General features: G+C 40.0%; 1 protein-coding gene across 3 annotated transcripts in view; it reads left to right on the top strand.

The window, feature by feature from the left end:
- Window positions 1-14,714, top strand: part of MAP1B (microtubule associated protein 1B) — a 115,223-nt gene that overhangs the window by 80,231 nt on the left and 20,278 nt on the right. For all 3 annotated transcript variants that reach the window (XR_008316133.1, XR_008316132.1, XM_053296075.1), the window contains exons 4-5: window positions 3,446-3,586; window positions 8,080-14,488. Coding sequence is in view for 1 of the 3 variants with exons in the window: in XM_053296075.1 (XP_053152050.1) it covers window positions 3,446-3,586; window positions 8,080-14,488 (6,550 nt within the window). In the remaining 2 variants the exon portion in view is untranslated. The remainder of the gene's footprint in view (window positions 1-3,445; window positions 3,587-8,079; window positions 14,489-14,714) is intronic.

Here is a 14,714-nt window from a genome sequence, read left to right as displayed (position 1 = left end):
TCTTTCTTTCCCCTTCCTCTTCTTTCTTGGGGGACGGTATGGGGGCGGGGTGGGGGGCAACTTGGGCATGTTGTTGCAAAATATAAATTGTTATAAAATGTTTTAAAACATTAAATAATAATAAAAAACTTCAAATAAAAATCATCACAGTGTCCTGAAAACTTAGACAATAAGGGAAAGATTAATCTCCAGCAGGCTTCCTTTAAAAAATCACAATGTAAAATTGAATGTGCACTTGTGGTTCTGGCCAAGTGGAGACCAGTATATTTATATCCCACAGTACCTCCGTCATGAAACTGAAGGTGGCTTACTTGGGGTTTCAAGGTGATCACTCACCCAGGTACTGACCAAAGCTAGACCTCCTTTGTTATAGCTGCATCATGTACCTTTAGACCATGCTCTGGGGTATTTCATGAGATGTGTGCAGTCAACACCTGAGCTAGTATTGATGGGAGGCAGGGATGTTCTTTTGCCCCTCCATTCCTTTTTTGGAAGGGGAGGGTGACTCTTCCCTGCTCTCTGTCATTTACATAGCAACATTCCAATTTACAGAATTTAAAGAATTGACCATGGATTTGTTTGTTTCTGTTACTAGTCTAGAGGCAGGCACCTAGAGCACCCGACTGAAGGGGGAATCCCCCAATGCACTGAGCTGCTTGTACAGTGCATTTTGGGATTCCTGGGACTCATTTTCCCGGCCTGATCTGCATTGCTTGGAGCAGCGTGGATTGTGTGGGTGCGCACCAGCGAGGAGATTGTAAATTGGCTGTGGGGAAGGTAGGTTCATCCCTGCCTTCTCCCCACCCGCTCTCCCTTCCCCTCTCATGGTTGTGTGTACAACTTTACAATCTCTATTATCACTGAACACCATCTATAGCCATCAATAAAGTAAGTAGGTGCAGGACTGTATTGCAGTAGTCGTATATCAGTGATTCATAAATTACCAAAGTTTTTTGTGTGTGTGTGTGCTGGAAAAAAGGTAATGGTTCTGTATAAAAAGCTGGCATGCTTCCCAGAATTTTGCCACCAAGCGCAGGAAACAATAAAGCAAGATAATTCAATTATTTAATGGCTTTAATGTAATTAAAACAGGTGAAATTTAGGTGACATTCATCAGTCTATTGAGTGCCTTCCTTAGTGTTATCTTCTGTAATAGGCATATAGTAAATGGATTTGACCCACCAAGGGTAATGTTACACTTCAATATCACAACACAGTTAGTGAGAAACGAGCATGGGATTTGCTTCTGATTACTTGATTTTTCTGCTGTTCCATGCCTTTTAGTGATATCCTTGAGCTTGCCATGAAAGGTAAGTCCTTGAACAGAAATATAGGTCAATACTGCTTTTTTCATGACATGAAATTGAATTATTGAGAGCAATTGATTGTTTGACTGCTGTTGTACATGGGGAAAAATAGCTTGTTGAGAACACTATTAACTTTATGGGGAAACCTTGGAAACTAGAAATTATTTTGAGGGAATTCAGCTGACTCAGCCAGCACAAATATATTGTGTTCAACAATGGGAGACCATTGTTAGGTGCTCTTGAGAAACAATGACAGAACATAGCAATGTCGCCAAGATTGTAGCAACAAGTAGGATTGCAGTAAAAGTGAAAGTAGCATTTGAGAGAATATATTATTGATAACTAGTTTTTTGCTTCAGAATTCTATCATTCAAAAGCCATTGTGTTGCCAATTTTGTTGTGTTGACTGGCCATTTTATTTACCTAATTACTGGATGTATATTTGGAAGTTTGTGATGGTGATCCATTTGTAGAAGTTATTTATTTATTGTAAATATTTATATCCTGCTTTTCCACTTTGTATTAAACACTTAAGGCAGCTATCAATATAAAATAAAACACATTAAAAATGTGTCATTTTTTAGTTTTGTTTCATGATGTCATGAAACAAAACTAAAAAATGACAATAAAATAGCACCAATTATCATCATCTTATTTATTTATTTATTTATTTATTTACATTTATAATCCCGCTCTTCCTCCAAGGAGCCCAGAGTGGTGTACTACATACTTAAGTTTCTCCTCACAACAACCCTGTGATGTAGGTTAGGCTGAGAGAGAAGTGACTGGCCCAGATTCACCTAGCAAATAAATATCACTCTCTTAGCTAGCCCTAGCAAACTTTTTTTTAGTATTTCTAGGGTTTTTAAATCTAGACCTGGAGTTCTGCAGCTTTGAGTTGTATAAATTATACAGTTGATTCATGAGGTTTTTTCTATCGCTGAAGCACTAGGAAGAGAAAAGCTGCAGCTGACAAACTCTAATATACACCTTTTAAAAAGGCAGTCAAGACACATCTGTTGACCCAGGCTTTTGATTAGATATTGTTTAAATTGTGTTTTTAATAGTTTTAACACTTTAAATTTTAATTGTTGTAATGTTTTAATCTTTTTATCTGTTTTTATTTTGTTGTAAATCGCCCCAGAGACTTGTGCTTTGGGCAGTATATAAATGTTTTAAATAAATAAATAAATTCAATAATAAATACTGCATAACATTACATGTGCATTGCAACATAATGTTTGCGCAGTCGTGTGACAATACGACCATTATTTCCAATGGTCATACAGTTGTGCAACTGTGCACAGTTTTTGCAGCTGTGCAAAAGTGCTCTTTTCCAACTGCACAAATGTATTTATCATTAAATTTATATACTGTCTTTCATTAAAACAATCCCAAGGCAGTTTACAAAACATTTAAAACAATATATGGCTGTAAAAATTAAATAATAAAAATATTAAATTGGAATATAAAAATACAAATCTAACTAAAAGTTTTTTAAAAACATACACAATATGACCATAAAACAGAGAGCAGCAGCAACAAAAACAACACTCCTCTAAAAGCCTTGATAAAAAGCCAAGATTTCAAGTGTAACGCCCACATAACTTTGTCATCCACTAGGTTCTAGACCTGACAGCCATAAGCACTGCAAACATCTTCTTACTACTTAAATCAGTTTCTAATGGTGCAATCCTTTGCATAATTACTCCGAAGTATGTTTTACTGGGTTCACTCCCTGATAAGCATACTTAGGGTTTCCTTGTAAACTTATCAGGAGGTAAACATCATATTCTGCTGTCTGAAACTTCTCTGGTTATCTTAGGCTTAAAGTTCTGGATACAACTCTTCTATTGAAGGGTTTAACTACTGATGTGTACTGGAATCACAACCAAATGTATGCTGGCAATCTACTTTCTTTGCATGTTTTTCAAATTACAAATTGTTCCCTCCACCATCTGGAGTGTTCTTGTGATTTGGTTAAATAGGATGTAAAGCCAATTATGTAAAGCTTTGATTCTATTATTTATTTTTTGAACTTAGCAAAAGTAAACCACCTTCCTGCAGAAGACAAGAACTGTAGTTGGAGATGTTTTGAATACATTGCTTGTCTTTTTTTTTTTTTTATCTTATCACAGGTGCGTTTAATGATCACAGATGCTGCAAGACACAAACTCCTGGTACTAACTGGGCAGAGCTTTGAAAATACAGGCGAGCTCATTCTTCAGTCAGGATCTTTCTCCTTTCAGAATTTTATTGAGATCTTCACAGATCAAGAGGTTTGTCTTTAACTGTTCACTGCTCTCTAACCCAATGTGACAATTTTTTCAAGAGTCTTGTTTGCTTATTTAATAGTTGTATATACTTAGCAAAGTTCTGACAACAGTTAACAATGAAGATACTACAACAACCACCACCACAAATATTTATATACCGCTTTGCAACAAAAGTTTCCAAAGTGGTTTACATGGAGAAATAATAAATAAATAAGATGGCTTCCTGATCCCAAAGGGCTCACAATCTAAAACAAAACATAAGACAGACACCAGCAACAGTCACTGGGAGTATTGTGCTGGGGGTGTATAGGGCCAGTTTACTCTCCCCCTGCTAAATAAAGAGAATCACCATGTTAAAAACATGCGTCTTTGCTAGTTTGCAGGGGCACTAAAATCACGTTCTAAAACATGCAATAAATGTAATGGTACTATCCCAGCCAAGAATAAAAACACAATTTCTCCAGTTGAAAATGCAGTCATCTTAGAAAAAATTAAGCTCCAGAGTGGCAGAACTGGTTTTGCCAGTTTCCTAAAGGTGCAAAGGGAAGTAGATGAGCCTCTCTGGGAAGGGAATTCTATAAATAGGCTCAACAGCCAAGAAGACCTTAGATTTCACAGCCATCTGCTGCACACCAGAAAATAGGATATTTGCTTCGAAGATCTGCTTCGAAGACCTTAATAGAATAGGAAGGACATATGGGAAGAGGAATTCCTTCAAAGTAAACAGGATTCACACTATTTAGGACTTTAAAAGTCAGAACCAACACCTTGAATACTGCCTAGAAATCAGCTGGCAACCAGTGCAGCTCTTTAGCGACAAGTCTAACATGATCCCTGCATCTGCCTTCTGCCAAGATCCAGGCCATGGTATTCTTGACCAGATGCAGTCAATAGGTGCTGGGTTCAGTTTATGCATTTAAACTTTGCATCTTACATTTTCATTTAGATTAAATATATTTAATCTAATTAAATATCTAATTAAATTAAAAGGTTGGGAGGCCCTCAGGCTGCAGTATTTCAGGTTTTTTCTCAAGGTCACAACCTCTTATATTACACATATGCATTCAGCAAAGATCCCGAGAACTCGCTGTTGTGTTAAATGCCATGCATACTCATTAAATGCTTTTTGTTTTTGCTATATAGTATTTAAAACAGCCTGGGTAGGGCTACTCATGTGAAAAGCCTTAATGTCTGCACAATTCCTGTAGCACAAGGACACATAAACTTCTCAAGCTGAAATTGTGCTATTTATTAATAGCCTAGCTATATGGGCATAGACTGAATACAAGGAAAGTTAAATGCTTAAGACTTATTTAAATCAGTAGGCTGGGCAGTTTAGATCAGAGGAGGATTCTTGGGAGGTTGTGTCACTGCAACTAAAGCATCATTCTCAAGTCTTCGGCTTTGGCTGCAGGTGACATTTCATTGTAAACTTCAATTTCAAGATAAGATGCCTTTCAAATTCATTTTCAATAATGGTCACTCTAGCCATGTTCAAATGTTATGATATGCCTACGTTCAGATGTTTTATATATATCAGGCTTCCCCAAACTGCAGCCCTCTAGATGTTGCTGAACTACAGCTCCCAGCATCCCGAGCCACAATTTATTGTGGCTGGGTATGCTGGGGGTTGTAGTTCAGCAACATCTGGAGGGCCGCAGTTTGGGGACGCCTGATATAGATAGATATATAGATAGTGTTAATGACTGTACCAGTGTTCATTTTAAAAGTGAGCCTGGGCACAGGTCCTTCAGATAGGAAGTGCACTGCTTCCTGAGTACAGATATGAAGTGTGCTGCTGTACTTGCACACTTGAGGCTATTCACACTGGGCAGCAAAGCCCAGGCTTGGGCAGCCCGTGTGGACTGTCAGGATCGATCCTGATCCCGGCGCTGCCTTGGCTCCAAACCCAGGAATTTACCCCAGGCTTTAAACTGGGTTTAAGGGCGTGAGTGCACCCTTAACCCCAGGTTTGGGGTCATGTGTGTGCGCGGGCTGCAAGCGGCCTCCACACACAGAGCCAGGTGGCAAGAGCTTCTGGCACGGTTAATTAAGGGGTGCTGGAGGACTTCTTCCTCCTGCTCCCTGCTCTGCCACTCACTGCGGCATCGATTGTGTGTCAAGCGAGCGGCAGAGCAAAGAGACCAAAATCGCTCATGTGTGGGGAGGCTACACATTAGAGTAAACTCTGATATGCACATATTTGTTTCAGTACAGCAAGGGACAAAATTGAAATAAAAGGAAACTTGATAAGAGGACTGATCTACAGTAGATGCACCTTAATCTTGCGTGCTGAAATGTGGTGGTTGGCTTCTTTTGTGGCTCTTGCATTTCACAGACTTCTCAGGGGAGGGGCAACTGCATCACCAGAGTGATTTCAACAACCAGCACCCTCTTATTTCATAAGAAACAAAAATTTAAAAAATGTAGATAACTGCTAACAAATGTATCTGTTTGCCAGTCTTTTCAAAACCAGGTACTTTTTCTTAGTATTTCTCTCCTATCTTGGACTTGTTTACTTTTCCTGAGCTATCCTTTCTGTAATAATGCGTTGATTTGTCATTTAAAGCTCTGCTTGACATTTGGATAAGATCTACTCATACTCCCATATGATGTCCTTTGTACTCAGTTTTATTGACACATGAACACAATACAGCAATTCAGCCAGCTTTATATTAATTCTCCCCCCCCCATCTTATATTTGAAATCATTTTACATGGTCTATAGTTGTGGTCTGTGACTTGTGTTAAGTGTGATGTTCAAAATAAATAATTAAACATACCCCACCCTTGCAATGCACTAATGCTAAGGGAGGCTCATGTTATTGCATATTAAAATTCATAAAAAGCAACCACTCCAAAGCAATAAATGTAAAATAAGAGTCCTTATGTTATTAAGGACTTTGCAGTCTTTGCCTGTCTCCCAGATTAGTTAAGTTGGTGGACCAAAGTTCTTCTAAGCAGCATAATCCATGATCTAAATAATCTTTTTAGCGTATTAAACTGTAGCCTTTTCTAAATTGTCACCTGGAGCCAGACCCCTGAATTATAGGTAATTCATTTTAACAGAGAGAATAGTTATGCATTCCCATCTGTAGATGTGGTGCCCCCTCTATTGAAACAAATAGGAAAGCTATTGGGGAAACGTTCTGGTATAGGTATATTGGGGGCCCACACATCTGCAATGAATGGCTAGATCAGAGTCAGTATTATTGGACACAATCCTGTCTCTCCCATTGCACCTCTGCATGTGTGGAAGGGATTCTCATAGGTATTCTGCTGAGCCTCACCTGCCCTTTTCTTTGCTGGCCCTCTTCTTAGTTGCACATCTGCAACATACCCAACTGTTGATAATGTGGGCCCTCTTGAGCTTCATGTACAGTTATCTAGCTATTCGGTACTCTCTTGCTTCTTGTGGGAGCATTCTGTTGGCCAGGGATCCCGAGGGGAGTGCATCTCTGAATAACTGCATGTGAGCCTGGGAAGGAAGCTGGTGCAGGTATCTATAAGAGGAATAACTAAAACTTTAAACAGGCCTGTATAGCTGGAACCCACCAAGCCCAATGCTGTCTACCAGCCTTGTATGGTGAACAATTGCCAGGGGCTTGATAAACCTCAAATACAATACAAGAGCAGCTGATGAAGAAATATTTATTATGACGCATTTTGATAGTATTCTTGTCAAGGAATATTTTCACTTGCCTGCCTGAGAGAGTTGTGTTCTTGCCTAAGTCTGGCTTTAGCAAGAACACATCTCTCTCAGGCAGGCAAGTGAAAATATTCCTTGAAAAAGATATTATCAAAGCATGTTGGAGTAAATATTTCTTCATCAGCTGTTCTTGTATTGTTCTTGAGGCCATCTCAGCTAACATTGATCCTCTATTTCATTTTGTTTGATAAACCTCCTGTTGTTGCTGCTTCCCCAAACATCCCCCAAAAGGACTGCAAAACAGAAGAGATACCAAGAACTGTAGTCCCAGTAATGGATGGCGGTCTGTGTTCAGTTTGTGGATTAAAAATTGTACAAGTTTTATTTAAAATTCATGCCCCTACTAACTTGGCAAAGAGGCATCTTTTAACATGGTGATTCTCTTTATTTAGCAGGGGGAGAGTAACTGGCCCTATCCATCCCCAGCATAGTACCTCCAATGACTGCTGCTGGTGTCTATCTTATGTTTCTTTTTAGATTGCGAGCCCTTTGGGGACAGGGATCCATCTTATCTTAATTATTTATTATTTCTCTGTGTAAACTGCCCTGAGCCATTTTTGGAAGGGTGGTATAGAAATTGAATGAATAAATGAATGAATGAAAGAAGAAAGAGATACCCACACAAGAATTGGATCTCTCTCTATCCTCTCTCAAATAGAGTAGAAAGAATGCTAAGAGTAGAAATAATTTTGAGGTGGGCAGGTCCTGAGAACATCCTTTTAATTTTATAAGAAGCCAATACATGCAAACTGCCACATAACCTTTCCTTTCTGTTTTTGCAACCCCAGATTGGAGAATTATTGAGCACCACTCACCCTGCCAACAAAGCCAGCTTAACACTTTTCTGTCCTGAGGAAGGGGACTGGAAAAATTCAAATCTTGACAGACACAACCTTCAAGACTTCATCAACATTAAACTCAACTCTTCTTCTATCTTGCCTGAAATGGAAGGACTTTCAGAGTTCACAGAATACCTGTCAGAATCTGTGGAAGTGCCATCACCTTTTGATATTTTGGAGCCACCCACGTCAGGAGGATTTCTGAAGCTTTCTAAACCCTGCTGTTACATTTTCCCAGGTGGAAGAGGAGACTCTGCATTGTTTGCAGTTAATGGATTCAACATGCTTATTAATGGGGGATCAGAAAGAAAATCTTGCTTCTGGAAACTCATCCGACACTTGGACAGAGTGGATTCAATCTTGCTCACCCACATTGGAGATGATAACCTACCAGGAATCAACAGTATGCTACAACGGAAAATAGCTGAATTAGAAGAGGAACAGTCACAGGGCTCTACTACTAACAGTGACTGGATGAAAAATCTAATTTCACCTGATTTAGGGGTTATATTTCTCAATGTTCCTGAAAGCCTAGGAAACCCTGATCCCAACTTTAGGTTGAAAAGAAGTGTAGAAGAGGCGTGTTTCACACTGCAGTACTTAAATAAGCTGTCTATGAAACCAGAACCTCTTTCTAGAAATGTGGGAAATACCACTGATCCCATCATCCTTTTTCAAAAAATGGGAGTAGGAAAGCTTGAGATGTATGTGCTCAACCCAGTCAAAAACAGCAAAGAGATGCAATATTTTATGCATCAGTGGACTGGTACAAGCAAAGACAGAGCTGAACTGGTGCTGCCAAATGGTCAAGAAATAGACATCCCAGTTTCCTATTTGACTTCAATCTCCTCTTTGATTGTATGGCATCCTGCAAACCCTGCAGAAAAAATAATCAGAGTCCTTTTCCCAGGAAACAGTACCCAATATAGCTTACTAGATGGACTAGAAAAACTCAAACATTTAGACTTCCTTAAGCAACCAACAGTAACACAGAAAGACCTAACTGGTAACGCGGCTAGTCCAGCAGTCAAGCAAACAAAACTTAAACAGCGAACAGAGAGTAAGGAAAGTCTCAAGCCTGCCACAAAATCACTATCTACCAAGACAGTCAGAAAAGAATCAAAGGAAGAGACATCAGAAATGGGAAAGTCTAGTCCCCCTGAAAAGTCTCAAAAGGTAGAAAGCAAAGAAAAACCCACAGTAAAAAAAGAGAAACCAGTAAAACCTGAGACTAGGCTTTCTGTGACAGAAAAAGATCTGACAGCTAAGGAACAGCAGCTTGTGAAATCTGAAACAGCTGAAAAGCAGGCAGCAGATGTCAAACCAAAAGTAATAAAAGAGAAGCATGTGAGAAAGGAAGTGAAAGTAAAATCTGAGGAAAAGCAAGAGGAGAAAGAAAGGCCAAAGAAAGATACGCCTAAGAGAGAAGAAAAAATTCCTACTAAGAAGGAGGAAAAACCTAAAAAGGATGATATCAAGAAAGATGTAAAAAAAGAATCTAAAAAGGAATCCAAGAAAGAAGCTCCCCCAAAAGAAACTAGAAAAGAAGAGAAAAAGGAAACCAAAAAGGAAGAAAAGGAATCCAAGAAAGAACCCAAGAAGCTTCTTAAGGAAACAAAGAAAACATCTGCTGCTTTGCCTGACTCAAAAAAGACTTCAACAAAGCCTAAGCTCCAAAAGAAGGAAGAGGCTGTCAAAAAAGAAAGTGGTCTTCTTGGGAAACCAAAGGAAAAAGTTAAAAGCAAGCCTGTGAAGAAAGAGATCAAGGTCATAGAAACAGCAGCTGCAGCGGCTGCTCTGGGGGCTGTTGCTGCATCGGTAGCAGCTGCAGGTGTTGTAGCCACTGGAAAAGAACTTGAAGCTGAGAGATCACTTATGTCTTCACCAGAGGATTTAACAAAAGACTTTGAAGAATTAAAGGCTGAAGAAGTTGAAGTAGTGAAAGAAACAAAGCCTCAGGTAGATATAATAGAAAAGGAGGGTGAATTAACCGATATAGAACAAAAGGAAGATTATGAAGTTCAGAAAGAAAAAACAGGACCTGCTGATTCTCCAGATGAAGGCATAACTACCACAGAACCTGAAGGAGAATGTGAACAAACTCCTGAAGAGCTGGAGCTTGTTGATAAGGACAGGGTTGATGACAATGAAAAGTTTGAAGATGAAGGAACAGGTTTTGAAGAATCTTCTGAGGCAGGTGACTATGAGGAAAAGGCTGAGACAGAGGAGGCTGAAGAGCAAGTTGATAATGAAGATTCATCACTAGGCCTCAAAAAGCAAGATAAGAAAGATGCAAGAAAAACTGAGATGACCGAAGAAGAAATTACTGAAGCACATGAGTATGAAAAAATGAAAGGTTTAAAGTATGATGAAAAGGAAGAATTGAGAGCAGCAGATGAAGAGAAAGATGAAGAAAATGTTGAGAAGGCAGAAACAGAAGAGACTGAGGAAGATGTTGAGGAGGAAGACAAAACAGAATATGTCAGAGATGAAGAGGAGGAAACGGAAAAAATAGAAGCTGAAGAGGATTATGTTATGGCTGTAGTGGACAAAGCAGCAGAGGCTGGTGAGATTGATGATAAATATGGCTTGCATATGACCACTCCACCTAAGCCCTCAGAACTTCAGACTCCAACTAAGGAGCCAGCATCTTCAATTCATGATGAAACTTTACCTGGCGGTTCAGAAAGTGAAGCAACTGTTTCAGATGAAGAAAACAGAGAAGACCAGCCTGAGGAATTCACTGCTACTTCAGGTTATACCCAGTCCACTATTGAGATATCCAGTGAACCAACTCCAATGGATGAAATGTCAACTCCAAGGGATGTGATGAGTGATGAAACTAATAATGAAGAAAGTGAATCTCCTTCCCAAGAATATGTTAACATTACCAAGTATGAGTCAGCACTGTACTCTCAAGATTACACTAGACCTAAACTTTCTCCACTTCCTGATGCTTTCAATGGGTTATCGGAAGGCTCTAAAACAGATGCCACTGAAGGGAAAGACTATAATGTTTCAGCTTCTACCATTTCACCACCTTCTTCCCTAGAGGAAGATAAATTCAGCAAATCTTCTTTGCAAGAATTGTACCGCCACCGAGAAACTGAAGTCAAAACTACTAGTAAATTAGAAATTTCAGAAGCTTTAGATGAGAAGTATAGCCCAACTAAGAGTCTAGATGAAAGTCCAACCCCTCTATCACCAATAGCAAAAACACCTTTAAGTGAACGTAGTGTGAATTTTTCCCTAACTCCCAATGAGATTAAAGTGTCATCTGAACCTGCAGCTCTCACAGCATTGCCTGAAAAACATCATGAAACTCATGAAGAACACTGTCCCAGCCCTGATGATAAAACTTTAGAAGTTGTGTCCCCTTCACAGTCAGCTGCTGGTAGTGCTGGACACACACCTTATTATCAATCTCCCACAGATGAAAAATCAAGTCAGCTTCCATCTGAAATGCCTGAAAAAGCAGCAGAAGCACCCATCTGCTTTGAAGTTAGTGATGCCAAAGACAGTACTACAAAACACAGAATAAGCCCAATGGATGAACCAGTGCCTGACTCTGAATCACCTTTTGAAAAAGTGCTCTCACCTTTGCGAAGTCCACCACTGATAGGCTCAGAGTCTCCCTATGATACATTTTTGAGTGCCCACGTAAAGTCTCCTGCCAGAAAAATGGAGAGTCCCTCTGAAAAGAAAAGTGAAAAGGATGACTCTCCACCAAAGAGCCCAGTTTCTGAAGTTACTTTACAAGAAGAACAAGCTGAAAAGAATGCGCAGTTTGTACCACCCAAATCTGACTTTATCCTAGAAAAGAAAAGAGATGATTTAGGAACTTCAGAAACTCAGCCTGCGTTGGTTTTGGATGAAAGGAAGCTAGGAGATGTTTCTCCTACACAGGTAGATATTAGTCATTTTAGCTGTTTTAAAGAAGACACCAAAATGTCAATTTCTGAAGGTACAGTTTCTGATAAATCTGCAACTCCTGTTGATGAAGCTGTAGCAGAAGACACTTACTCACATATTGAAGGAGTTGCCTCTGTATCCACAGCATCTGTTGCTACTAGTTCATTCCCAGAACCAACTACTGATGATGTTTCTCCTTCACTACATGCTGAGGTTGGATCTCCTCATTCTACTGAAGTGGATGATTCTCTTTCTGTATCGGTTGTTCAAACACCAACAACTTTTCAGGAAACAGAAATGTCTCCATCTAAAGAAGAATGCCCAAGACCCATGTCCATTTCTCCCCCAGATTTCTCCCCTAAAACGGCAAAGTCAAGGACACTTGTTCAAGATCATAGGTCTCCTGAACAATCAACTATGTCAGTAGAATTCGGGCAAGATTCTCCTGAACAGTCTTTGGCAATGGACTTCAGCAGACAGTCTCCTGAACATCCCACAACAGGTGCTGCAATGCACCATATATCTGAAAATGGACCAACTGAAGTTGATTATAGCCCTTCAGACCTTCAAGAACACTCTTTTCCACATAAACTATCACCAGTGGAGCAAGCATGTTTTAGCCACGAAAAGGACATTTCAGAAATTATTTCAGTATCTCAGATAGAGGCTTCACCCTCCTCCTCTTCTGCTCATACGCCATCCCAGGAAGGTTCTCCACTGCAAGAAGAAACTATATCAGGTGTTACACAGCCAAATGATATGCCACTGCATTCTGCATTTCCATCAGAAAATATGCAGAGCCTGGGAGAAAAACCTTCACCAAAGTCTGATTTATCTCCATTAACACCTCGGGAATCTTCTCCATTATACTCACCTGGTTTTTCAGATTCACCTCCAATGATGAAAGAAACAGCTGCTGCTTGCCACTCAGCTTCATTAGCATTGCACATGTCCCCAGAGAAATCATTTGGTTATCATTCCTCACTAGTTCATGACCCTCTTACAAAACATACTCAAGAGCTCTTAACCGGCACAGAACAGGAAGATGCTCACGAAACAACCAGATCACCTGAAGCTCTTAATTACTCTTATAATACAAGCAGATCACCTGAAGCAGTTAGTTATTCCTATGAAAAGACAGAGAAAGCCACTGAGTCCCCTGAAGCCCTTGATTATTCCTACATCGCAACTGGGAAAACCACAAAGTCACTAGAGGTTGATAGTTACTCCTATGAAACAACAGAAAAAGCCACCAAGTCACCAGAAGCCTTTGGTTATTCCTATGAGAAAACCACCAGATCATCTGAGTCTGTCAGTCACTCCTATGAGAGCACTGGAAAAACTAGCAAATCACCTGATGGTTACACATTTGAGAGCACTGGGAAAACTAGCAAATCGCCCGAGACTGTCAGTTACTCCTACGAGAGCACTGGGAAAACTAGCAAATCACCCGAGACTGTCAGTTACTCCTACGAGAGCACTGGGAAAACTAGCAAATCACCTGATGCTGTCAGTTACACATTTGAGACCACTGGAAAAACTAGCAAATCACCCGAGACTGTCAGTTACTCATATGAGATAACTGGGAAAACCACCAGATCACCTGATACTGCTAGCTACCACTATGAGGCTGATAAGTACTTTGCTTCCGAAAAATCAGAAACCCGTCAAGATGTTGATTTATGCCTAGTTTCTTCCTGTGAATACAAGCATCCCAAAACAGAACTTTCACCTTCCTTTATCAATCCTAATCCCTTAGAATGGTTTGCAAGTGAAGAACAATCTCAAGAACAAGAAAAACCATTAACTCAATCTGGGGGTGCGCAACCACCTTCAGGAGGAAAACAACAAGCGCGGCTGTGTGGTGAAACTCCTCCAACTTCAGTAAGCGAATCTGCTCCGTCACAGACCGACTCAGATGTGCCTCCTGAAACAGAAGAGTGCCCTTCTATTACAGCAGATGCTAACATTGACTCAGAAGATGAATCTGAAACCATACCAACGGATAAAACCATTACCTATGAACACATTGACCCACCACCAGTCCCAATGCAAGATCGAAGCCCTTCACCTCGACACCCAGATGTCTCAATGGTAGACCCAGAAGCCTTGCCTCTTGAGCAGAACTTAGGAAAGCCTTTGAGGAAGGATATTAAAGAAAAGACAAAAACTAAGAAGCAGGGCACGAAAACCAAGTCTTCCTCTCCTGCCAAGAAGAGTGACAGCAAATCAAAGCAGGTGGCTTCACCAAAGCCTGCTGGCTTGAAGGAATCATTGGATAAAGTTTCAAGAACAGCTTCTCCAAAGAAGAAGGAATCTGTGGAGAAAGCCACCAAAAATGTCTCTACTCCAGAAATAAAATCTTCCCGCAGCGAGGAGAAAGATAAGGAAACTAAGAATGCAACCAATTCTACAACATCAAAGTCAGCAAAGACAGCAACTGCAGGTAAGACATCGCAAGTGTAGTCCCATCACAGAGGCAACACCTATTTACCTCAACTGCAAGCTCAACCTGTGCCATGAGAGCATTATCTAAACAGCAAAATCTTGACAATGCATTATATTGTCCATCTTTTTGTAGTTGTATTTTGAACTGGTTGATAAAAGCAGAGGACTTTAAATTCAACCATAAACCAAGCCCGCTTATACTAGGGCCTTTTGCTTTGTATCAC

This window comes from Hemicordylus capensis, chromosome 2 (genome assembly GCF_027244095.1).
Source record: "Hemicordylus capensis ecotype Gifberg chromosome 2, rHemCap1.1.pri, whole genome shotgun sequence".
In the NCBI taxonomy this organism is placed as follows: domain Eukaryota; kingdom Metazoa; phylum Chordata; class Lepidosauria; order Squamata; family Cordylidae; genus Hemicordylus; species Hemicordylus capensis.
Note: the sequence above shows the minus strand (reverse complement) of the source record. Positions and strands in the feature narration are given on the sequence as shown.